Source organism: Pelophylax lessonae, assembly GCF_965119305.1.
Source record: "Pelophylax lessonae genome assembly, chromosome: 2".
NCBI classification, from domain to species: Eukaryota; Metazoa; Chordata; class Amphibia; order Anura; family Ranidae; genus Pelophylax; species Pelophylax lessonae.
The window spans coordinates 129,048,419-129,073,786 of NC_138769.1; the positions used below are offsets into that span (position 1 = coordinate 129,048,419).

The 25,368-nt window shown below is 45.5% G+C and overlaps 1 protein-coding gene across 1 annotated transcript in view; it reads left to right on the forward strand.

Moving 5' to 3' along the window:
• The window catches only part of PROCA1 (protein interacting with cyclin A1), a 50,533-nt gene that overhangs the window by 13,426 nt on the left and 11,739 nt on the right, over nt 1–25,368 (forward strand). The window contains exon 3 of the mRNA XM_082247392.1: nt 20,597–20,731. Coding sequence (XP_082103518.1) covers nt 20,597–20,731 — 135 coding nt within the window. The remainder of the gene's footprint in view (nt 1–20,596; nt 20,732–25,368) is intronic.

Here is a 25,368-nt window from a genome sequence, read left to right on the forward strand (position 1 = left end):
CGCATTGTTGACCAACTCCATTACGAAAAAGCCAGACAGAAGCTCTTCTTCTGTAAACAATGGTTATTTGAACAGGGTGAAAGAGCGGGCAAGCTTCTTGCTTACCTAGCTAATCAGGACTCTAGACAACCGGTCATGGTGACATTGACTGACACAAATGGTGTGGATGTTACAGACCCTCCGCTCATTGCTGCACACTTTCGCTCCTTTTACGTGACGCTATATACTTCCAAAAACTCTACCAGTGTGTCAGAAACCCAGACTTTCCTGCAACTTATATCTTTTCCACAATTGTCCGATTCCCAGAGAGCTGCACTTGACGTCCCGCTCTCTGTGGACGAAATTGCTTCTGCAATTGCCTCCCTTGCCTCAGCTAAGGCCCCTGGCTCTAACGGCATACCATTAGAGTTCTATGAGACCTTTACGTGCTGACTCCTGAATTACTTTTGCTCTACAACCATGCGTATGACACAAATTCCCTACCTGAATCCATGCGCGAGGCTACAATCATTGTCATTCCTAAGCTTGATAAGGACCCCCATTACCCCGAATCATATCGCCCCATTTCGCTATTACAGGCAGACATCAAGGTCTTAGCGAAGGTTCTGGCATCACGCCTTAACAAGGCGATTCTGTCCCTTATCCACACAGACCAAACTGGTGTCATGCCGGGGAAAAACACAGCCATGAACATATGGCGGCTATACATAAACATTCAGGCGAGTCATGAGCAGGTGGGCATTAGGGCAGTGGTGGCTTTGGATGCCGCCAAGGCCTTCCATTCGATGGAGTGGGAATATCTTTGGGAATGCCTGGAGGGATTTGGTTTCAGCCCCTCGTTTATCAAATGGGTTAAACTATTGTATCATCTGCCAGTGGCTAGGGTGGCGGTGAATGGGTGGTTGTCAGACCCCTACCCTTTAGGCTGTGGTACCCGGCAGGGCTGCCCCCTATCCCCATTGTTATATGTTCTAGCTGTTGAACCCCTAGCCATCGCCCTCAGGACACATCCTGGCATCCAGGACTTGAGTCTAGGACCCATCACAGATACCGTTGGATTATACGCAGATGATATGCTGCTGTATCTTGCGGATACCGGACCCTCCCTACAAAACGCACTGCACACCATAGAAGACTTTGACCGCCACTCTGGTCTGCGTATTAACTGGACTAAATCACATATTTTGCCCTTGGATTAATTTCCCCCTGAAGTAGAATCGGCTTCCCTGCCCTTACTCAGAGTATCCAGGATTAAGTACCTAGGAGTACTTATCACCAACACACCCAAAGAATATGTCCTTGATAATATCGAACCCCTAATCAATACTGTAAAACAACGTATGCAAACCTGGGCTCGCCTTCCATTAGGGGTAATGGGTAGAGTAAACATCGTGAAAATGATACTTCTGCCCAAAATCCTGTACATGTTCTGGCATTCTCCGACCCTGATACCTCTCAAATTCTTTAACGTTATCGATGCCATCCTTAACTCAATTGTCTGGGGCACAAGCAGACACAAGTTATCATGGCTCATACCTAAGAATCTGACCACACGAGGGGGCGTGGCCCCAGTGGCGTACCTAGAGCATTTGGCACCCGGGGCGGATCCTATATCTGGCACCCCCCCCCCCCCCACACTTTAAAATGTAAAAACACCCACAAAAAATTGTAATGTGTTCAAGAATATTTTTTGCACAAATTTCACAGCCCCCCCATCACAGTGCCCCTTGCAGTCTGCCCTCCGTCTCTCTAATCACAGTTCCCCCTTTTGCACTCTCTGCCTCCCCTGCACAGTCCTACCTTCAGCATAAATAGATAGCTAATATTATTAGCAATGTGTTTAAGTTTGAGTAAGAGATTGGAGACTTGCTAAAGGAGATATTCAGAGACTGCAGACATGATACAGGAGATGGTCCGAGACTAAGGGCATGATACAGGAGATGGTCAGAGACTGAAGACATGATACAGGAGATGGTCAGAGACTGAAGACATGATACAGGAGATGGTCAGAGACTGAGGACATGATACAGGAGATGGTCAGAGACTGAGGACATGACACAGTAGATGGTCAGAGACTGCAGACATGATACAGGAGATGGTCAGAGACTGAGGACATGACACAGTAGATGGTCAGAGACTGCAGACATGATACAGTAGATGGTCAGAGACTCAGGACATGATACAGTAGATGGTCAGAGACTGCAGACGTGATACAAGTGATGGTCAGAGACTGCGGACATGATACAAGAGATGGTCAGAGACTGCAGACATGATACAGTAGATGGTCAGAGACTGCAGACATGATACAGGAGATGCTCAGAGACTGCAGACATAATACAACAGATGGTCAGAGACTGCAGACATAATACAACAGATGGTCAGAGACTGCAGACATGATACAGGAGATGGTCAGAGACTGAAGACATGATACAAGAGATGGTCAGAGACTGAGGACATGATACAGTAGATGGTCAGAGACTGCAGACATGATACAGTAGATGGTCAGAGACTGCAGACATGATAGAAGATAGAAGAGCACTAGGGGGGCCGGAGAGCACAGGGGAAGCAGGGAGCACTGGAGGAGCTGAAGGGCACAGTGGGGGGGGGGGGGCTGTAGAGAATTAAGAGGGGGTTTGGAAAGCATTGTAGGGGGGTTGGAAGGTGCAGGGGGTGGAGAGAACTGGGGGGGTGAGCAGGGAAAACCAGGGGGGTGGAGAGTACTGGGGGGGGGGGACAGGGAGCACTTGGGGGGGTGGGCAGGAAAAATCAGGAGGGTGGAGAGCACTGAGGGGGACAGGGAGCACTTGGGGGGTGGGAGAAAGCACTGTGGGGAGCTGAAGAGCATGGGGGGGGCTAAAGAACAGGGGGGGGGGGTCTAGTGCACTGGGGGGGGGGGGGCTAAGAGCACCGAGGGGGGGAGATTAGGAGCACTGGAGGGGGGCCAGCAAAAGAAGTTGTATAGGAGGGGGATGGGGCAGCTGCATATAGATGAATTGGTCTTTCCCTATTCTTCCTGCAGGAGGGAGAGGAGGAGAATCAGTTATTCAGCAGGCAGCTGCAGGAAGAATAGAGAAAGATGAATTCCTCTATATGCAGCAGCCCCATCCCCCTCCTATGCAGCACACACACCTGGGCAATGGGCACTCACCTTCTTCCCGCCGAGGCCCCGCCTCCTTATTCCCGCCAAGGCCCCGCCTCCTTATTCCCGCTGCGGCTCCGCCTCATTCCCGCCGCGGCTCCGCCTCCTTATTCCCGCCGCGGCTCCGCCCCCGTATTCCCGCCGAGGCTCCGCCCCCGTATTCCCGCCGCGGCTCCGCAGCCCCCCCCCCCGCTAGCAGCACGGACTGAAGGAGCTGCCACTGCAGCTGCCTTCACACTGCGGGATCTGTCTGAACACACAGGGCAGGACACCGGCTGACACCCCCCAGAGCTTGGCACCCGGTGCGGCCCGCCCCCCCCATTGGTACGCCACTGCGTGGCCCTGCCTGACCTTCACTCGTATTACCTGGTGTCCCAACTTTCCCACTTCTATCATTTCTGTACTTCGGAGTCTCTTCGATGTCAAACCTTGGTCTGCCGGAGCAAGGATAGCGCAACTCACACCCCGGTACAAACACTCCTTCGTGGACGCGAACCACTGACCTCACCTCCCACCTGAGACTCGATGCTCTTCCACCACCGTCGTGTTTGGGTGTTGGCCCTTCAAAAGCTAGACCTTACGCATATACACACCCATACTCCTTTCTGGCATAATCCACACCTGAGGGAGTTAGTCGCGATACCGGGAGCCGACCTGTGGACGAGACGTGGTGTTCTATACCTGTCCCAAATTATGTGTGATACTGGGGTGTGATCGTCTCAGTCTTTGAGAGATGAATCTGACCTCCCGACCTTTATGCTCTTCAGATACATTCAACTGAGGCATGCACTACAAGCTCAGTTCCCAACTCGGATTCCTACTCTATTTAGACCGCCCATCCTGGGCATCATACTGGGAGATAACCTGACCAAATTAATATCTGCCACCTACCTTGAACTGCGCATCAAGATCACCAACACTGTAAATGACAGGGCCAAAGGGCGCTGGGAAAAGGATTTGGGCCCACTGGATGAGATGGACTGAGACACCATTCTAGACTGCCCTCACCTATCTTCGCCTAAGCTTTCTGACAGACTGACTCAGCTTTACATTATACATAGAGCCTACTTGACCCCATTGCGAATTTCATGGTATCGTCCACACTATAGTTCAAACTGCCCCAGGTGCCACACACAGATAGGTACTTTTTTGCATTTGATATGGTCCTGCCCACCAATCCAATCCTACTGGCTACAAATAATTAAATTCCTGCAGATCATATGGGATCACCTCTCCAACTGGACCCAAGATATGTCTCCTTGGTCTGTTCCCTGACACTGACGTAGATAAATTCTTGCTACCTTTCTCCATGAGACATGAGAAAAGAATAGCTATGTTATGGATGCAGACGCAATCCCCATTCATACAGGCATGGAGGGCTGATGTGAACTCTACTCTCTCATACAAGAAATTGATCTATCGCCATAGAGGCTGTCCAACTAAGTATTATAAAGTCTGGAGTAGATGGCTGGAAAGTGCTGATACCTGTACCGATTAATGTCCTGCTGTGATTTACCTCAGCGGACGGGCTGCGATGGCCCTGCACTCGTATTGATGTATACACCTGTACTGTTACATTACTATGCTGGTTCCACCACATTGGCTGATGGAGTGTGCTCTCACCCTCGCCGCTTAGGCTTGCTTGGGATAGATGTCATAGTCATGTTACCTGCAAATTACTGTAATGTCGTGTTTACTTCATGCAATTTCGCACTTATGGTTGGTTGTACTATACATGTACCAAGTTGTTCTTTGCTGTTTGTATAATTTCCTGTTGAATTGATCTCAATAAACTTCTATTTTCAAGGGAAAAACAATAGTGATTAATATATAGAAGTCCATAAAAAAGTCCATGTGAGTGTGCAAAAAAATATAATTGCTAATGAAGCAAAAATAGTGATCCAAAATGTGATACTAATAATCAATCAAACAGTGTCACCAATGTAAAAATCCCAAAACAGAATCCACCCTTTATTGCAGTGGCCGCTCAATGCAATGATGAATGAATAAGGCGTTTATCATGGGTATAATACTCATTCATGAAGCTCCAATAGTAGTAATAGCTAAGCTGGTATAGAGTTGTGGATAGACTGTGGAGACCGAGCGGTCCATGCCCACATTCATCTTTTTTAACGGTTATGTAAATTACCGATTGTTTTCTATTAAATATTTACTATATATACCACACCATGGAGCCCTTATTTGTTTATTTATGAGTGAATCACCAAGGGGATATATACTTCCAACACGTTTGGCAATCTATCCACAAGTAGTTCATACTAGCTGAGCTATTACTACTATTGGAGCTTCACGGATGAGTATTATACCCATGAAAAACGCCTTATTCATTCATCATTGAGGTGAACGGACACTGCATTCAAAGGTGGATTCTGTGTTGGGATTTTCACATCGATGACACTGTTTGATTGATTATTAGTATCACATTTTGGATCACTATTTTTGCTTCATTGGCAATTATATTTTTCTGCACACTCACATGGACTTTTTTATTGACTTCTATATATTAATCACTATTTAATTAATATTTTAACAAGTGTGTTATGTCATTTCAATATGGTTTATGATTGTTTTTTACACATTAATTATTGGAATTAGCGCCGGTTTACACAGAGTTTTTAGTTTCCATTGGTATGTGGTGACACTACAGAAAGCGACAGCTATTTCATTGCTTTTTCACCTATATATTTTATTTTTAATTATCATTTACTTCACTGGTAGCACATTGGTTATTTGCTTTTATATTTACATAGGATACCCATCTGAGGTCTCCTTATGGTAGCTTGTGCCTGAGAGGGCAGCGTGGACTTCTCCACTCTGGGACAAGACCCAGTGCTCCCAGAATAAACACATTCTCCCAGCATGCCTCAGAGCCTGCTTTCCTGGGATAGGCTTGGACTGCATCAATATTCATGCTGCCATCTGCATAGCTCCACAACAATCATCCAGAAACTCCTCAAGTTTCCTGGATACAGACAGAGCTATCCAGCAGACTGGCAGCAGAGCACACATGTCAGACCTAACTAAACAATTACAGCTCACTGGATACAGTAAGCCAAACTATGCTTTTTACCTTAACCATTATTTATATCCACACTGCCTATAGTGTGGCAAACTAAACAAAAACACACTATAACACTTATCTAACTATCCTAGCACCTACGTAGGAGGGTGCTACACTATGCTAGAACAAGATAATGATAGCAAAGCTGTGTGATTTTCACTAAAACTATCCCACTTAACAAGTAGCTTTTACATTAAGCAACTCCTCTAAATTTTTTGAAGTGCTAACATTTACTAGCTTTTTTTTTTTTTTTTTTTAAAGAGATATGCTCTTGACATATCTAAGCCATAAATTCATCATTTAATATACCAAAATATATCCGCGCTCAGAAAAAAATGTAAAATGAAAAAGCATCCACTAAAAAAACTGTGTTACCAGTCCAACAACAATTAATACATAAAAAAGTGGCGCTAAGGCGCGCTAATGTGCGCTAAATAAGATCAATGCAATAACATATAAACATTGAATAACAAATTCTATTGAAATCAGTATGAACAAATAGTGCAAAAACATTTTGCAAAAAAAGTCCAATAAGGTGATAAATCAAATCTTCAATGAGAAATACAGTGCAAACCAAAATGAGGACCACCGCCACTGACACCCTTCAGCACACGCCTCTTACCAGATCAACAGGACCATAAGTTATAATTGTCAAATGAGCTCAAGCAGACAAGTGGATATGGACGATCCTCACAGGTGAAAGTGTTGGCCACAGACATCGGATCCCATGTGAACTCGAAAATATATAAATAAAAAGGCTCCTATAGTGAAGTCCATCAAAATCAATATGATGTTTATTTTAAGAATACTGTAGATGGCTACAATTAACTTTAGAATGTCAATAAAAGCAAGTTGCCGGCTTACAAACACCGCTCTCTCGTTCGCGGCTCTGCATGCATGATTACGTCACCTTGAAGCCACTCCCGACGCATTTCATCACCAAAGACGTTTACGGGGGACGGGCCAGGTGACAATCATCTTGCATTCAAATCATTATATAGCGGCTAAACATGCTGGAACCAAATTAGATAACCGAGACCAGGTGTGTGAGTCTGGCTCATCTCCATAAATTTGGTAGTAATGGATTTAAGGAACAGCACCATCTAGTGGGCAAAAAATATTATTATTAGACCGTTAACTTGCTGTATAGACGGAAAAAAAAACTTTTTTTTATATAAAAAAATTATTACAATTCATCTTTTAATATAATTTATCCTAAGAAAACATAATATAAAATCATACATAGTAAAAATATAAGACATTAAATCAAATCTAAAATTAGGAAAAGGTCATAATTCAGGCCACTCACTAAAACTAGAGGAAAGGCGGTTTAACCTTAAAGTGCGTACGAGGTTCTTCACTGTAAGAGCGGTAAGGATGTGGAATTCTCTTCCACAAGCAGTCGTATCAGCAGGAAGCATTGATAGTTTCAAAAAACTAGTAGATGGGCACCTTAGAGACAACAACATACAGGGGTATACGATGTACGGTTAAAAGCAAACACACACACACATCATAGGTTGAACTGGATGGACTGATGCCTTTTTTCAACCTCACTAACTATGTAACTATGTAACTATGTAACAAAGTAGTATCATGGACTCTCAAAAACAGCCCGGAAGGATCATATCAGCTGTTAATAAAACAGTTAATGTCCCACTCCACATTAAGTGCAAAGGGAACGTAGGATTTAAGAGAATATACCCACTGGGTTTCATGATGGGAAATCTCCGTTTTTAAAGAACTCCCCCTCCAGTGAGGTATAAAGTGGTCAATGGCTACAAAAAGGGTGTCCTTAGGGTCCCTATTATGAAATATGTCATAGTGTTAAGAAACACTGTGAGAAGAGAACCCAGATTTAACATTACTGATGTGTTCTTTTAGTCTAACTTGTAGCATACGGATCGCTCTCCCTATGTATTGTTTCCCAGATGGACAAGCGATCATATAGACCACATTTTTTGTATTGCAGGTGATACATTTATCTATAGTGTACTCCCTATTGGTTTGGTTGGACTTGAATGAGGTGATTTTCCCACCCTTAAAATGATTAGCTCTTCATACCTTAAATTTAGGACATCGATAATAGCCCTTAAAAGCTCGATCCTGTTATTTTATTAACAACATTAGGGGCCACAATATTGCGCAAGGATGGAGCTCCTCTAAACACCACATCTGGTTGGTGTGGTAACAATGAGCCCAAAATGGGGTCATTATCTATAACAGGCCAGTGTTTCTTTATGATCTTTTTTATGGCCCATTGTTGGTTGGAAAAAGAGGTAGTAAAGGCCCACTGGAAAGAGCTATAATCAGACACATCAGAGTTTTTCCCTCGGAGAAGAGAATTTCTATCTCTGCCCGCTACTTCCTCAACGATGGTGTCTAGTTTCACACTATCGTAACTTTTATCCATGAACCTGTCTTTAAGTAATGAAATCTGTTGATAGTAATCCTTAATGTTCGTGCAGTTGCGTCTGAGCCTTAAGAACTGGCTTTTGAGTGCAGATTTAATCCAAGATGGATGGTGACAACTGTTGACTCCCAGATAAGAGTTACGATCGGTAGTGTTAAAATATGTAAAAGTTTACAAAAAGCCATTTCTTACTCTGATATTCAAATCTAGAAAGTAATTTCGTCTGTACTGGACTCACATTGAAGCAAAATGCCCCGATCATCGACATTAAGTCCAGCAACAAATCGACTCAGAATCACCCCACCAAAGGAGGAGGATGTCATCTATGTAGCGACCCCAAAAGACCAATTTGTGGCGCCTATCAGCATAGATTACATCCTCCTCCCATTTAGCAATTAATCATTTGGCCATACTGGGTGCAAATTTTGCACCCATCGCAATGCCCCAGTTCTGTGTGTTGTAATTTCCCCCGAACCAGAAGTAATTATGAGACATATAAGAACAATGTAGCGCTAATCATCAGTAAAAAGTTCTCAGAAAGATTAAAAAGTCCATGTAAAGTCCCAATATGATCAGATGAAAAATGTAGCGAATCCGTGATACCACCACCAGACACCCAGTTCACACTGACCCTTACCACATAACGATGATCCCCATGACAGAGATCCCAAATGCCAAAAATAGACTCAGTAGGACTCGATATGTATCCTGGATAATATGCGTCCTTCTCTGGAAGTCTCAGGTCAGTAGTCACAGGTATGTAGGGAATGAAGCACAAAGCAGTATCATAGCGCAGACCATTTATTAACCAGATCAAAATAATAGATTAAAAACACTTACAAGGATCCAATCATAACAAGCATGTAAAGCAGTCCAAATTGTTTCCAAGCATGTTCCGCCACGGCATTCCACCAAAATGATGGCCGCCACGTCTCCTCACTGTGGGCGAGCTTGTCCACTGTAACCGCCCGACGTACGTTTCGTTACACTGAACGTCTTCAAGGGGCCTTTTTGAGACATAGCAATTATGAGACATAGCAAACTTTAATAAATCCATTACAAAGTCTGCCTGTCTAGGAGACAGAAGACTTCGGCCACACAAATAATGGCCAACTGATTCCACTCTATGAACATGCGACATAATATTATACAGGGAAGAAACATCTGCAGTAGCCAGAATGTCTCCCTGCTTCCATTCTTCCTGTCTTAACAGGATGATGACATGAGTGGTGCCTTTCAGATAGGAGGGAGTACTAGACACCAAAGATTGCAAAAATTCATCTATATACTTCCCTATGCAGGAAGTAACAGAATTTATTCCACTGATTATCGGATGACCAGGTGGATGAATTGGGTCCTTTTGCATCTTAGGTAAATAATAAATAACAGGTATCCTCAGTGCACACTGATAAATTGATGATAAAATGACATCATTGTATATATAAAAAAAAAAAGTCAGAGTGCATTCCCACACATTTATTAACACATACTATATACCGGGGGTCTCCAAACCCTTTAAACAAAGGGCCAGTTTACTGTCCTTCAGACTTTAAGGGGGCCAGACAAGAGCCAGTGGGAGTAAACAATCCACATCATTCGTTTTAATAGAAGGAATAGTGCTCAATTTGTAGCAGGAGGAACAGTTCCCCAGCATTGGTATCAGTGGGAGGAATAGTGTCCTATCATTGGTGTCGGTGGGAGGAATAGTATCCCATCATTGGTGTCGGTGGGAGGAATAGTGCCCCATCATTGGTGTCAGTGGGAGGAATAGTGCCTCATCATTGGTGTCAGTGGAAGGAGTAGGGTCCCATCATTGGTATCAGTGGGAGGAATAGTGTCCTATCATTGGTGTCGGTGGGAGGAATAGTATCCCATCATTGGTGTCGGTGATAGGAATAGTGCCCCATCATTGGTGTCAGTGGGAGGAATAGTGCCTCATCATTGGTGTCAGTGGAAGGAGTAGGGTCCCATCATTGGTGTCAGTGGGAAGAATAGTGCCCCATCATTGGTGTCAGTGGGCGGAATAGTGCCCCGTCATTGGTGTCAGTGGGAGGAATAGTGCCTCATCATTGGTGTCAGTGGAAGGAGTAGTGTCCCATCATTGGTGTCAGTGGGAAGAATAGTGCCCCATCAATGGTGTCAGTGGAAGGAGTAGTGTCCCATTATTGGTGTCAGTGGGAAGAATAGTGCCCCATCATTGGTGTCAGTGGAAGGAGTAGTGTCCCATCATTGGTGTCAGTGGGAGGAATAGTGCCCCATCATTGGAGTCAGTAGGAGGAATAGTGTTTCATCATTGGTTTCAGTGGAAGGAGTAGTGTCCTATCATTGGTGTCAGTGGCAGGAATAGTGCCCTATCATTGGTGTCAGTGGGAGGAATAGTGTCCCACCATTGCTATCAGTGGAAGGAATAGTGTCCCATCATCGGTGTCAGTGGGAGAAATAGTGCCCCATCATTGGTATCAGTGGGAGGAACAGTGCCCCATCATTGGTGTCGGTGGGAGGAATAGTGTTTCATCATTGGTGTCAGTGGGAGGAATAGTGTCCCATCGTTGGTGTCAGTGGAGGGAATAGTGCCCCATTAATGGTGTCAGTGGGAGGAATATTGCCCCATCATTGGTGTCAGTGGGAGGAATAGTGTCCCATCATTGGTGTCAGTGGGAGGAATAGTGCCCCATTAATGGTGTCAGTGGGAGGAATAGTGCCCCATCATTGGTCTTAGCAGGATGAGTAGTGCCGCATCAATGGTGTCAGTGGGAGCAATAGTGCCCCGAGGGCCAGATAGAGGCAAGCAAAGAGCTGCATCTGGCCCCGGGCCGCAGTTTGGAGACCCCTGCTATGTATATGTTGGTAAAATGAATCCAAGTGAAATTTTGGACTTGGAAGCTATTTGTTGAGGGGTAAGTCCAGAAAAGGACAAATATCACTGGGCTTTGGTAACGTGAACAGTTTTGAATAGAATCCTTTGAACTTGTTGTGTGGGAGGTACTGGCATAATTACTCCCTGGAACAAGAGATGGTTCAGGGCATTTTAAAAATCTGACTTTCCTTCAGAAATGTTTGATTGTGTTAAGCGAAGAAGGTAGTGAGAGTTTTGAACTCTATTTTGTAACCCTTTGAAACCATCGATTGAACCCACAGGTCTGGGACGGTCTGAGAGCAAAACTGTAACAGACATCCTTCCACTCACACACACATATATACAGACACACTCATAGCACTGCTTGCCTGCACATTTCTCCTCTGAGGATGAATAAATCTCTCAGTCTCTTGTTATCTCCGCCCTCATCCAGCCCCCTCCAGCTCTGAAGCTATCATTGGCTTTCCTATGACTCATCCCTCCTCCCTTGCTAGCAAACTCTCTCGAAAGTGAGAGAGAGAGCTGTGCAGGATATCATTAGCCTAGGTGTTTTACCAGACAAGAAAGAGGAAGTGGGCTGTATAAGGTATTTACTTGCAGAAAAAAAAATGTTACTATCCAAAATTAAAACAACAAGGCAGAAGATTTAATAGATGGAAAGATGAAAAAATGAGTAAAGAGTCGCTTTAAGAGTGAGAACACCTTTTTTTGGAAAGAGGGCTTTGGTGAAGACATGGTGGGCTTTGTATCCTAAAAGTTGCTCCAAAAGTAAGGGTTTTGACTTTCCTCCTGTGACATCTTTGATGATTTGGTCAATTGTCTCAGACAAAAGATGTCTGCCTTGAAATAGTGTACATGTGAGGTGCTTTTTGCAGGCAGCTTCAGCTGACCAGGTGTTGTGCCACAAGATTCTGCACATGTGAATGGAGATAAGGGCCATTCTGGAAATGTGTTCCATGAGCTGAAGGTAGTTGCTTCATTAAAGCATGGTCCTAGAACACAGGATCCTCTTGGTTGTCCATTGCCCTAGTTTGGTAAGCCTCAGTTTGACATAATGAAATGGCTGCAAGAGCTGGCTGCAGGGCTGGCCCTGTAGGAGTAAAGAGAACCTTTAGAAGCATCTGAAACTTTCTGTCTGCAGAATCTTTCAATGATGGAACAACTTCAGTTGGTACAGTAAGATCTTTGTTTAAGAACGAGACTGCAGGATCAACTACAGGAATGGATCACTTTTTGGTGAACTATACTTTCCGCTGGATAGAGATCAGCAAATATTTTTGGAGGGGTGAAAACTTTTCTGGAATAATCTAATCATCGTAGATTGCTCATTTTATTGGTTCATGAACAGGGAAAATCTTAATAGATTTTGTAGTCAGAGGACAGACAGAGACAAAGGAGAACCAAGAAGTACCACGCTGAGGCTTTTGTGCAGGGCAGAAGTGAGCTTATTCACATTACCAAGCATGTTGTATGAAGCTCCCACTTCTGGTGTGTGAAGAGTGAGAGGGAGAAAAAACTTTTACAGTCTCCCCTAACACTGCTTCTATATCCTCTTAAATCCCTTCAGTGTCTGGCTTCTATAAGGCTGGCATATTAGAACAGACTCAGGGAGGGGCTGGAGAGGGGGGCTTGGCATTTTGTAGTCCCTTGACAGGGATGGCTGTATTAAAGCTATTATTTGCCCAAGAAATTGTACCATAGATGCAGAAAAATGGATTTTTGTAAAATCTTACCGTAAAATCCTTTTCTCTTAAGCTCATTGACAGACGCAGTCCTCTTGATTAATATCAAATTGGGTTATACTGCCCTCTACAGGAGTAGGACACTAGGCAGAAGGAAAACGTTCTTGCCACACCTTAGGGGCAGTCTCAGAGGGTATATCCTCTCTCTCTCTGCTACAGGATGTTGGTTATGTCACAAAGCAGTGTCAGAGAATTTAACCCAACCCAACTCAAAAGTAGAGGGACGGGTACTGCGTCTGTCAATGAGCTTAAGAGAAAAGGATTTTACGGTAAGATTTTACAAAAATACATTTTTCTCTGTCGCTCATTGACAGACGCAGTCCTCTTGATTAATATCAAATTGGGACGTCCCAAAGCAGTGCCACAAATGAGGGGTGGGATAACAGAAATCAAAATCCAATCTAGAAGGCCCAACCGGTGCCAACTAGAAGTTTTAAAGGCTCATCAGACAAAAGGATGAGACTCAACTGAAAACCCAACAGAAAAAAACCCTCGAGGTAGACCAACGGTCTCCTCAAATTGCGGCCTGCAAAACCTTGCGGCCAAAAGAGGCATCCGACGATGCCATCACATCAACTTTATAAAATTTTGTAAAGGTATGAACCAACGACCAGGTAGCCGCCTTGCAAACCTGGACCACTGACGCCTGATGGCGGAAGGCCCAGGAAGCACTGAGCGCCCGAGTGGAGTGCGCCTTAACAGGGAACGGAGGATTCCGCCCCTTAATAGAATAAGCCTGTACCACCGTCTGTCTGATCCATTTGGAGATAGTCGCGGCAGATGCAGGCAACCCCTTTTTGGGGCCATCCGTGACCACAAAAAGTGAATCCGTTCTACGAAACGAGTCCGTAGTTTTCAGGTATACCCTGATTGCCCGAACCACATCCAAGGAATGTAACGCACACTCCCGAGGATGACTGGGCTTAGGACACAAGGAAGGTAGCACAATATCTTCATTCAGATGAAACTCTGAAACCACCTTAGGAAGGAAGGATGGATTCGGAGGAAGAACCACCTTATCCCTATGAACCACCAGATATGGGGAACGACAGGATAATGCGGCCAGTTCTGACACCCTGTGTGCAGAAGTAAAGGCCACCAAGAAGGCCACCTTCTGGGATAACGTAAGCAAGGGAATCTCCCTGATATTTTCAAAGGGAGGTTTCTGAAGAACCGACAACACCAAATTAAGATCCCAGGGCGGTAAGGGCGCGCGCACTGGCGGAGCCAAGTGCCGCACCCCCTGGATGAAATTCCGCACCAAGGAATGGGTAGCCAAAGGTTTCTGAAAGAAAATTGCTAACCCTGAAACCTGACCCTTGACAGTACTCAAGGCCAGCTTCTGCTCAACCCCCTGTTGCAGAAAAGCCAAGATTCGGGTCACCGAATAGGCACGTGGAGGAAATCCAAGGGATTCACACCACGCAATATAAGACCTCCATGTGCGATGATAGACTTTTCTGGAAGTCGCTTTCCTTGCTTTAATTAAAGTGGGAATAACTGAAGTTGACAATCCCTTGTCCTTCAGCACCTGAGTCTCAATAGCCAGGCCGCTAAAGACAGCGATTGTAAAGCAGGATGGAAGATCGGTCCCTGAGACCGCAGATCCTCCCTGAGAGGAAGTCTCCAAGGAGCGTCCGCGACCAGCCTGACCAAGTCGGCGTACCCGGGTCGATGAGGCCAGTCCGGAGCTCCCAGGATAACTGGAATTCCCTCCACCTCTATCCTGCGAAGAAGTTTCGGCAGCAACTTGGGAGGAGGGAAGGCATACAGTAGCTGATACTGTCCCCACGGGGCGACCAGCGCGTCTGCTGCGTCCGCTCGAGGATCTCGGGAGCGGGCTACAAACCTCCGCACCTTCCTGTTGAGCCTAACTGCCAACAGATCCACCTCCGGGGTGCCCCAATGAAGGCACAGCTGGTGAAATACCTCTGGATGAAGAGGCCATACCCCTTGATCCAGAATCTGACGGCTGAAATAATCTGCCTGCCGATTTTCCACCCCCGGAGTGAATACCGCAGAGAGAGCCGGAACAAACCGTTCCGTCCAACGAAGGATGCTGGCCACTTCGATGGCCGCCAGGACACTCTAGGTGCCCCCTTGGTGATTGACATAAGCCACGGCCATGGCATTGTCCGACTGGACCCGAACCGGGCTGCCCTGGAGCTGCTCGGTCCAGTAAATCAGACAAAGTCTGATCGCTCTCAGTTCCAATACATTTATCGGTAACCTGGATTCTATCGGAAGAAATGACTTCCCCTGGCTGAGCATCGGAGACCGAAGCCACCAGACCAGAGACTCCCTGGTCCGCTCGTTCAACCGGATCCGATTGTCCAGAGAATCGGGATTCCAATTCCATTTGAAAAGAATCTCCTTTTGGAGAATTCGGGCATGAGACTGGGCATACGGTACTGCCTCTAAGAAGGCCACCATCAGTCCCAGGATCCTCATGCAAGTCTGAAGGGAAGGCCAGTTGACGGACAGTAACATCCGAATCGTTCACTGAATCTTCCGGCTCCTGGTGGGAACTAGGAATGATCTTTGGGAAAAGTGAAGAAAATGTTCTGCTCAAGGAACGGGAACTACCGCTCCCTGTTGCATCAAGTCCATTACTGCCCCCCCGCAAAGCTTTTAAGCGATCCAGGGATAGTCGAATGTTTGAAGGGAAGAATCGCACTGGTAGAAGTGATCGAAACTCGATCTTGTATCCCGACCGTATGACCTCGCGAACCCCTTTGTCCGGGATTCTAGAAAGCCATGGATCCGGAAACCGGTGAAGATGTCCCCCCACCCCAGAGATGGGTGGGGGCGCACCTTCAGGCTGTATTGGTCTTATCTTCAGGTTTGGCTGAGCCGGATCTTTGTTTACCCGACCAGCGCCCTTTGAAACCCCCTGCAGGGGCTTTGGAGGGCTTTGCCTTATCGCCCGCCCCAGCGGAACGAACAAACTTTTTATGAGCGGAAAAGGAAGGTCCTCCCCTGTTACGAGGTCCTTTACCCTTAGCAGTCTGTGGCAAAAAAGTGCTCTTGCCCCCAGTGAGATCCTTTATAATCTCATCCAAGGTGGCCCCAAACAGGCGATCCCCTTGAAAAGGGAGATTAGCCAAAGCTTTTTTGGAACCTTGATCCGCCGACCAGCACTTTAACCACAACACGCGTCTGAGGACCACTGCTGAAACCGATGCACGCCCTAGCAAGGGAGTAGCTTCCAGGGCGGCTTCACAGATGAACTGTAGCCCTTGTATAATCTGCTCCAGCAAATCTGATACTGCCGGGGGGATACTTCTCCCCTTTATGTCACGGCGTAACAATTTGGTCCATTCTGTCAATGTTTGTGAGACTAAACCAATGGCCACCACTGGCCTAAATGTTGACCCTATCAGGGAAAAAATGGAGCGGGATTCCGCTTCCACTTTTCGATCCACCGGATCCCTAAAGGACGGAGCGTCCTCCAACGGGATAACAGTGGCTTTGTTTAGTCTGGAAATCGGTGGGTCCACCACTGGTGGTACCGTCCATTTTTTAAGGAGGGATTCCTCAAACGGATAGCGCCTAGCAATGCGTTCCCAGACACTTGCCAGCAAACAAAAAATAATTGCAAAGAAAAAACTTTTTTTTGTAATCCCCCGGCGCAACAGCGCCCCTCAGTGTTACCTGGTTTGGACCCCACAGAGAGAGAGAGAGACCCCAAGGGCTCACCACCTGATGCACAGAAGCTTCTATCCACCTGCTCTCAGCGCTGTCTCTTACAGACAGGAAGTCTTTTGGATTGTTTTCCCGGGTAAAGGAGGCAGCTCCGCCCCTTTACATGCCTTCCGACGCCTCCCATGCTACTCCTCGAGGTAGCTGGTCATCTCCAAAATGGCCACCCCCATGCCGGAGACACGAGGCTACGCCAAGATGGCGGCCCCGCGCGACCTGCGGGAGGAAGGCGGCGGCCCCTGTGGAAAGATGGCGGCGGCCTGTGGAATGCAAGCATCGGCCTGTGCGGCCTGCGGGAGGTGTGCGGCCTGCGGGAGGATGGCGGCCTGCGGGAGGATGGCGGCAGTCCAGGCAATTGCAACCTTATGTATAAGGTAGGATATATCACCCTCTTACATGGCCATCCTAATAGTAATGCCAGCCACTGACTTCAGTCATGGTCCCTTTACAGTGCCCACTCATACAGTGACTACCGATAGTCAGCTCCCAAACCAAGCTTCCTGGTTCTTATTCACCAAATCACTCTCAAAAGGGGGATCTGTGACACCTGTTATAGAATAGAGGGGGGACCCAGGATCATGAGGGTCCGATCATCCCAGGGAGGGGCCCGCGTCCACCCACAAACCCATCGGGGGGAGAGGGGGAACATCTTACTCACCATACCGGAACAGGCAGGCGCCAACTCCTGACAGAACCCCTCTCCACCGAGGTGGGGGGGCTGTCGACCAATACGGACGCCGCGACTCAGTTTCCAACTGGTCGTCGGCGTCCCGGCGAGACGTTTAACTCGCAGGGTCAGTCCCCGTCCAGTGGGACTATGTCGCGGCCGACCCAGCGCGGAGCTAGGGCCTGCACGCGCTCGTAGGCTGACTGGGGTAACCACTGGATCTCAACATCCAGCCCGTCGCCCAGCTCCAGCATCATTGCTTGAAGATCTCACAGGAACAACTGGAGAAAAAAAGCTGCCTAAAAAAATTTTTTCTAAAAAAAAATCTTGCCAGGACCAAAGATCCCAGCAAGGAACTTAGGTCCTTACTCCTGACTAGACAGAAAAAACTAACATCCTGTAGCAGAGAGAGAGAGAGGATATACCCTCTGGGACTGCCCCTAAGGTGTGGCCAGAACGTTTTCCTTCTGCCTAGTGTCCTACTCCTGTAGAGGGCAGTATAACCCAATTTGATATTAATCAAGAGGACTGCGTCTGTCAATGAGCGACAGAGAAAATTCTGCTTTTATTAGCTAGGCTGCTGGTTGCTTGCCAGAGACAGAGCTAGAATCGGAGATGAAGAGGTCAGTGTTGAAATTGGTTCCTGCTTCCAGTGCAAGGGAAGCATCATCACTCTGAGGTTTAATGTTGTGCGGGTCTTCATCATTGTGAATATTTGCCTGAGGTTTAGCCTTGGCTCCCTTTCGTCTGGTTTCTGTAATGGATACATGTGAGGGTATTCCCCGATGGCAGTGATGACGAACCTTGGCATCGCAGATGTTTTGGAACTCCATTTCATATGATGCTCATCTACAACGCAGAGTGCATGAGCATCATGGGAAATGTTGTTCCAAAACATCTGCGGTGCCAAGGTTGGCCGTCACTGCCCTATGAGGTGCTCAAAGAGTAGAGTGTGGAATATAGGGTAAACATGTCCAGAAGGAGTACAAAGCAACTTGGATTTAGACTTTCATGTAGCAAATACTCATAGTGAAATTGCAGGAGGAAACACCTGAATAACCTATAAGAGCTATGGGTAGAAATGGCAATAAAGTGTGTGACCAGTGGTGAGAAGTAACACCTAGTCATCTACCTGAGACTAAGCTCTGAGTGGTTGAATTTTAGCACCAAGTTTAAAAAGTTTTTATTATTAAATTAATACATTACAAACATAGCCCCAGTTTTCACAATAACAGTTAGGGATAAAGGATGCCCTGTCTTACCTGTCCGCAATGCTGGACTGTATATAAAGTCTATGCTTCGCCTATCAAGGTTGGCATACCCTAAAGGTGTCTGGGTTGTGCCGAGGTGAACCCCAGTGCACGATCCAGTGCCCAAAGCAATATTATAAGCCATCCCTGCAGTGTGGGATCCAGGTACAGCTCCCAAAGTTTTACCGTGGTTGCTCTGATCTGGATGCTTGTATTTGTGGTATAAAAATGCAGCGAACATGATAATCCAAATATAAAACAATAAACTGTGTGTAACATAGGAGACTGCCGGCTCTTGCAGTTAATCATACCCACTCTCATGCCTGCCTGCACCCAAGGCCGATCACTCGCATGTGATCGCAGTATGAGGGATTACATGCAAGTGGGTGCAATTAACTGTGATTGCTGGCAGCCTTCCAATGCCTTTAATGGGGCTGCCTACTCGCAGCTAATCGCGGTAACCCCCACTGAGCTGCTCGAATATAGTTGTTGGCAAGGTGTGCATTTTCCATTGATCAAAACCTGGATTTGATCTATTTATTTGTGATGAGGGTTAGGTGAATTTGTTTTGTGTGTTTATCTGCCATTAAAATTTAGTACCAATAATAACAATAATAATGCACCAAAAAATACTTACACCGCGTGTTGTTACGTGCAATAATGTGCTTGGTATATATGAGCACAAGTATAACTGGGCCCTAAGGGAAACCTGTACTGAAAGAAATATAAAGATTGCACTGGTTGATTACTTACTACTAAAAGTGTTTGGAGAATGCCACTTTCTGCTTTGGACAACTTCGTCTGCTTAAGGACATTTAAAATGACCAGACTTACTGGAAGAATTAACAGTTGAAAATAAAGGAAAGTAAAGCCTAAAAATGAAAGCTAATGTAACCACCACATCTAATAACTGGTAAGCTGCAATATATTAGTGGTTGTAAACCCCTACATTATACCCAGTAAAGTGACTGGCCGCAGGTGATAAACAAAAGTCAAACAAATCCTCCAACATGAGTTGCATCTGTTTATCTGCATCAATTCAAGTCCAGAATTTATATAGCTTGTCTGAGCTTCCAGAAAACGGGGTGGAGAGCTGAAATTAAACACTGCAAAGCTCAGTGAGGAGAGCTCTGAGAGCTGATTGGAGGGAAGGTACACACCCCCTTCACACGGCACCCTGGATTCTGGAACAGAGCTGAGGCTGTCAAACACAGACTGCATGCTGGAGGTCCATCCCGTCAGCTTTTTTCTCTTGGTGTGAGGAACACTTATCAGACGTGACGTGATTAATGCTAATAGCAGAGGAACAAAGAAGAATACAGAAATAATACATAGGGGGAGATTTACTAAAACTAGAGCACTCAGAATCTGGTGCAGCTGTGCAGTTAGCCAATCAGCTTTTTCAATTAGGCTTTGACAATAAAATCTGGAAGCTGATTGATTTATATGCAGAGCTGCACCAGATTTTGCACTCTCCAGTTTTAGTAAATCTCCCCCTTAGTGCTCTTCATAGAGACAAGTACACACTATAGAGGGGTAAGCTTTGTTCAAATTTCATGTCTGAGGTTTACAACCACTTTAATTTGTTTTTGGGTTTAATATGGCAAGAAGCCTGCTGTAATCTACGCAATTGACAGTAAATGAAACTTTGCTCTTAAAAGTGTATGGAAGAGCTATTGCCTGCTTGCAACGGCAGCTTTATGACTGCATTAATGTGCTGTTGATTGTTACATTTTTCTCCTAGATTTAAAGAATGCCTTCGAAAAGTCAATGATACAGCTTCACGGGTGGTTGGACAGGCTTTCTTCAATGTCATTAAGGTGCAGTGTTTTGAGTTAACCTACAAGGAGCAATGTGCAAAAAGGACCTGGTATGGATGGTAAGTACAGTGAAAGCAGCAATTTTTTTGCCAACACATATACAGTATCTCACAAAAGTGAGTACACCCCTCACATTTTTGTAAATATTTTATTATATCTTTTCATGTGACAACACTGAAGAAATGAAACTTTGCTTTAATGTAAAGTAGTGAGTGTACAGCTTAACCATTTCAACTCCCGAAGTTTTTACCCCCATTAATGATCAGGCCATTTTTTGCAATTCAGCATTTTAACGAAAAATTGCGTGGTCGTGCGACGCTGTACCCAAATACAATTGATGTCCTTTTTTTCCGACAAATAGAGCTTTCTTTTGGTGGTATTTGATCACCTCTGCGGGTTTTAGAGTTTGTGCTATGAACAATAAAAGAGCGACAATTAAAAAAAAAACATCATATTTTTTTACTTTCTGCTATAAAACATTCCCAATAAATTTTTTTTAAAAATCTAATTTTTTTATCAGTTTAGGCCAATTTGTATTCTGCTACATATTTTTGGTAGAAAAAATCCCAAAAAGCATATTTTAATTGGTTTGCGCAAAAGTTATAGCGTTTACAAACTACTGGATAGATTTTTGGACTTTTTATATTTTTTTATTTTTATTAGTAATGGCGGCAATCAGCGATTTTTAGCGGGACTGCGACATTGCGGCGGACAGATCGGACCCTTAACTGACATTTCCGACACTTTTTGGGGGACCAGTGACACTAATACAGTAATCACTCAGTGCTAAATAATATGCACTGTTACTGTATAAATGACACTGGCAGGGAGGGGGTTAACACTGAGGGTGATCAAAGGGGTTAATGTATGCCTGTTTGTGCTTACTGTGGGGGGGGGGGCTCTGTGACAGGCACAGAGAGATACTGAAACTCCTGATCTCTCCCTGCCTGTGTGACAGAAGACTCGCCTGCTTTGTTTACATAAGCAGGCGGGTCTTCTGTCAGTTTCTCTGATGATTGCAGAAAGGCCAGTGGCAATCGCCACTGCTCCTCCCCCAGCCCACCTCCCGCTGTGTCTAAACACATAGATCTACGTGATTCTGCACCGCTGAGCCACCCTGCCACAGTATATTTGCATGGGGCGGTTGGCAAGCGGTTAAAGTAGTGAGTGTGCAGCTTGTATAACAGTGTAAATGTGCTGTCCCCGAAAAAATAACCCAACACCCAGCCATTAAGGTCTAAACCGCTGGCAACAAAAGTGAGTACACCCCTAAGTAAACATGTCCAAATTGGGACCAAAGTGTCAATATTTTGTGTGGCCACCATTATTTTCACTGCCTTAACCCTCTTGGGCATGGAGTTCACCAGAACTTCCCAGGTTGCCACTAGAGTCCTCTTCCACTCCTCCATGATGAAATGACAGAGCTGTGGATGTTAGAGACCTTGCGCTCCTCCACCTTCTGTTTGAGGATGCCCCACAGATGCTCAATAGGGTTTAGGTCTGGAGACATGCTTGGCCAGTCCATCACCTTTACCCTCAGCTTCTTTAGCAAGGCAGTGGTCATCTTGGAGGTATGTTTGGGGTCCTTATCATATTGGAATACTGCCCTGCGACCCAGTCTCCTAAGGGAGGGGATCATGCTCTGCTTCAGTATGTCACAGTACATGTTGGCATTAATGGTTCCCTCAATGAACTGTAGCTCCCCAGTGCCGGCAGCCCTCATGCAGCCCCAGACCATGACACTCCCACCACCATGCTTGACTGTAGGAAAGACACACTTGTCTTTTTACTCCTCACTTGGTTGCTGCCACACACTCTTGACACCATCTGAACCAAATAAGTTTATTTTGGTCTCATCAGACCACAGGACATGGCTCCAGTAATCCATGTCCTTAGTCTGCTTGTCTTCAGCAAACTGTTTGTTGGCTTTCTTGTGCATCATCTTTAGAAGAGGCTTCCTTCTGGGATGACAGCCATGCAGACCAATTTGATGCAGTGTGCGGTGTATGGTCTGAGCACTGACCTCCTACCCCTTAAACCTCTGCGGCAATGCTGGCAGCACTCATATGTCTATTTCCCAAAGACAACCTCTGGATATGACGCTGAGCACGTGCACTCAACTTCTTTGGTAGACCATGTCGAGGCCTGTTCTGAGTGAAACCTGTCCTGTTAACCACTTAAGCCCCGGAGGATTTGGCTGCTAAACGACCAGGGGGTATTTTGCGATTCGGCACTGCGTGACTTTAACGGACAATTGCGCGGTCGTGCGACGCTGTACCTAAACGAATTTGGCGTCCTTTTTTTCCCACAAATAGAGCTTTCTTTTGGCGGTATTTGATCACCTGTGTGATTTTTTGATCACGCGCTATAAACAAAAAAAGAGCGTCAATTTTGCAAAAATAGCAATATTTTTCCCTTTTTTTTATATGAAATTCCCCCCCAAAAAAATGTAGAAATCAAAATTTTTTAACATTTTCGGCCAATTTGTTTTATGCTACCTATGTTTGGTAAAAAGCGTATTTTGATTGGTTTGCGCAAAAGTTATTGCGTTTACTGACTAAGGGAAAGATTTTTGTCATTTTTGTTGTTTTTTTTTTTAACGCGTAATGGCGGCGATCTGCGATTTTTTTTGCGGTACTGCGACATTGGGGCGGACAGATCGGACCCTTGACTGACATTTTTGACACTTTTGGGGTTACCAGTGACATTTCTACAGTAATCAGTGCTATATATATGCACTGTTACTGTAAAAATACACTGGTAGTGAAGGGGTTAACTTTATTTGAGAGGGAGGGGCTGTGTGTGTCCCTAGGGGCGTGATTCTTACTGTGATTGGCTGTGGCTTCAGCTGTATGCAGAGTGATCAACGGATCTACATAGTAGATCCATATGATCAGCTCTCATACAGAGGGGAGAATGACAGGCAGCTTGTTTACACAAGCTGCCTGACTTTCTCCCTCTCCCCCGCCGATCGCAGAGTGGCCGGCGGACATCGGGTCCGCCGGTCACACGCGCGGGGGGGGTCCGTGACCACGCGGGATCGGGAGCGCGCCTCCGGCGGCGCGCGCTCGCTCCCTAGACCCTCACAAGCTAGTGACGTAGCCCTACGTCACTTTGCCTGTGAGGGGCTGACCACCGACGTAGATCGGCGTGCGGCGGTCGGCAAGTGGTTAAACCACTGTATGGTCTTGGCCACCGTGCTGCAGCTCAGTTTTAGGGTCTTGGCAATCTTCTTATAGCCTAGGTCATTTTTATGTATATTAATAGATTCCAAACATGTCAAGCTTAAAAACTTTGTGTGCCTGTAAAACTGTGACAAACTTGGGTACCCAAATTGTCCATAGGTGAAATTTCTGTCTTTATGAATTATTAAGTTAGAGTTAACTGAATGATGGCCCTAGAATTGTTGCTCTTAAACAGCAATTTGTAACATATGTAGCGCAATTTAACATGTGTCGGTCGTTTCCATACATGAGCGCATTTACCTAATGTGTTTATGTTACTTTTTATTGCAAATAGCCCCCTATGTGACAGCATACTGTAATGACAGATTCTCATTACTGAGACAGCAGGAGTCTATCAATCCCCTGATGTCTCCCCTGCCTTCCACTATAGTTAAAGGAGCACAGATTGTGTTGCATTAGCTTCTTCACTGGCCACAGTAGCCAGGAAAGTGACAGCTGAATAACGTCCACCTGAAAGCCAATCACCAACTGAACAAATTTAAACATTTTCCCCACTGCTACAATAGTTGGGACTGTGTTTATAAACCTGTTCTACCAGCCACCGTATATAAATGGTGCTGGTATACAGGTGGTTTAAGTGCATGTAAGCCCCAACTATAAACTTCAACTACTGTATTTACTTCCTTTTAGCCTGTTAAATAAACATTTGAAAGTGTTTGTTATACTGTATCTGTTTGATAGTGCCACAAAAAAAATACCTGCCGATCCTGCTAATTTTCCTTTTTTTTTGCAGGTAAAAAAATGAGCATTTATTCTTTTTTTCTAAGGAGCCTGCAGAGCATTGCACCTGCAGTCAGCAGATCATGGGTGCAATATCAGACTCCTGCATACTCTCAGCTTGTACCTCCAACACAGGAAGGCAGTTACTGGAGGGAAAGAAGATCAGTGAATTAGGAGAGCCCTGGCTAACAGTGCTTGTACTCTATTCATTCACAGGAAAGTGTGAATGAGTGACACAGCCATATGGGTGGATCCTTGCAATGGCAATGCTGTATTCAAATTGTGTCAGGGGGTCCAGGGCGAAGATGCCCTGCCTGCTGTCACGGGGGGGCATTTTGGGGGAAGGAGGTGCAGATGATAGAACATATTACATGTTCTACTGTAGAAACATGTTTCAAACATGAACTCATCCTTTAAGCTGTCCTAAAACATTGCTATCAGCACTGCCCACTTCACCTCTGAGCTACAGAACACCACCTATTCTGGGAATGGGTAGGAGAGGTGTTCTGCAGTACTAACACACTTCCTTTCCTAGATTGAAAATGCTGCTCCCCCAATGATACAGTAGGGTGGGCCACCTTAGGACAGGCATTGGGTATGCTGGCAAGATCACCAGACAAAAATGAATAAAAGCCTGAACAAGAAAAAACATCTAAGGACTGTAAAAAAATAAAAAAAATAAAAGTAATTTTGATTGTAAATTCCATATCTTGGAGTGTATACAGTACAGG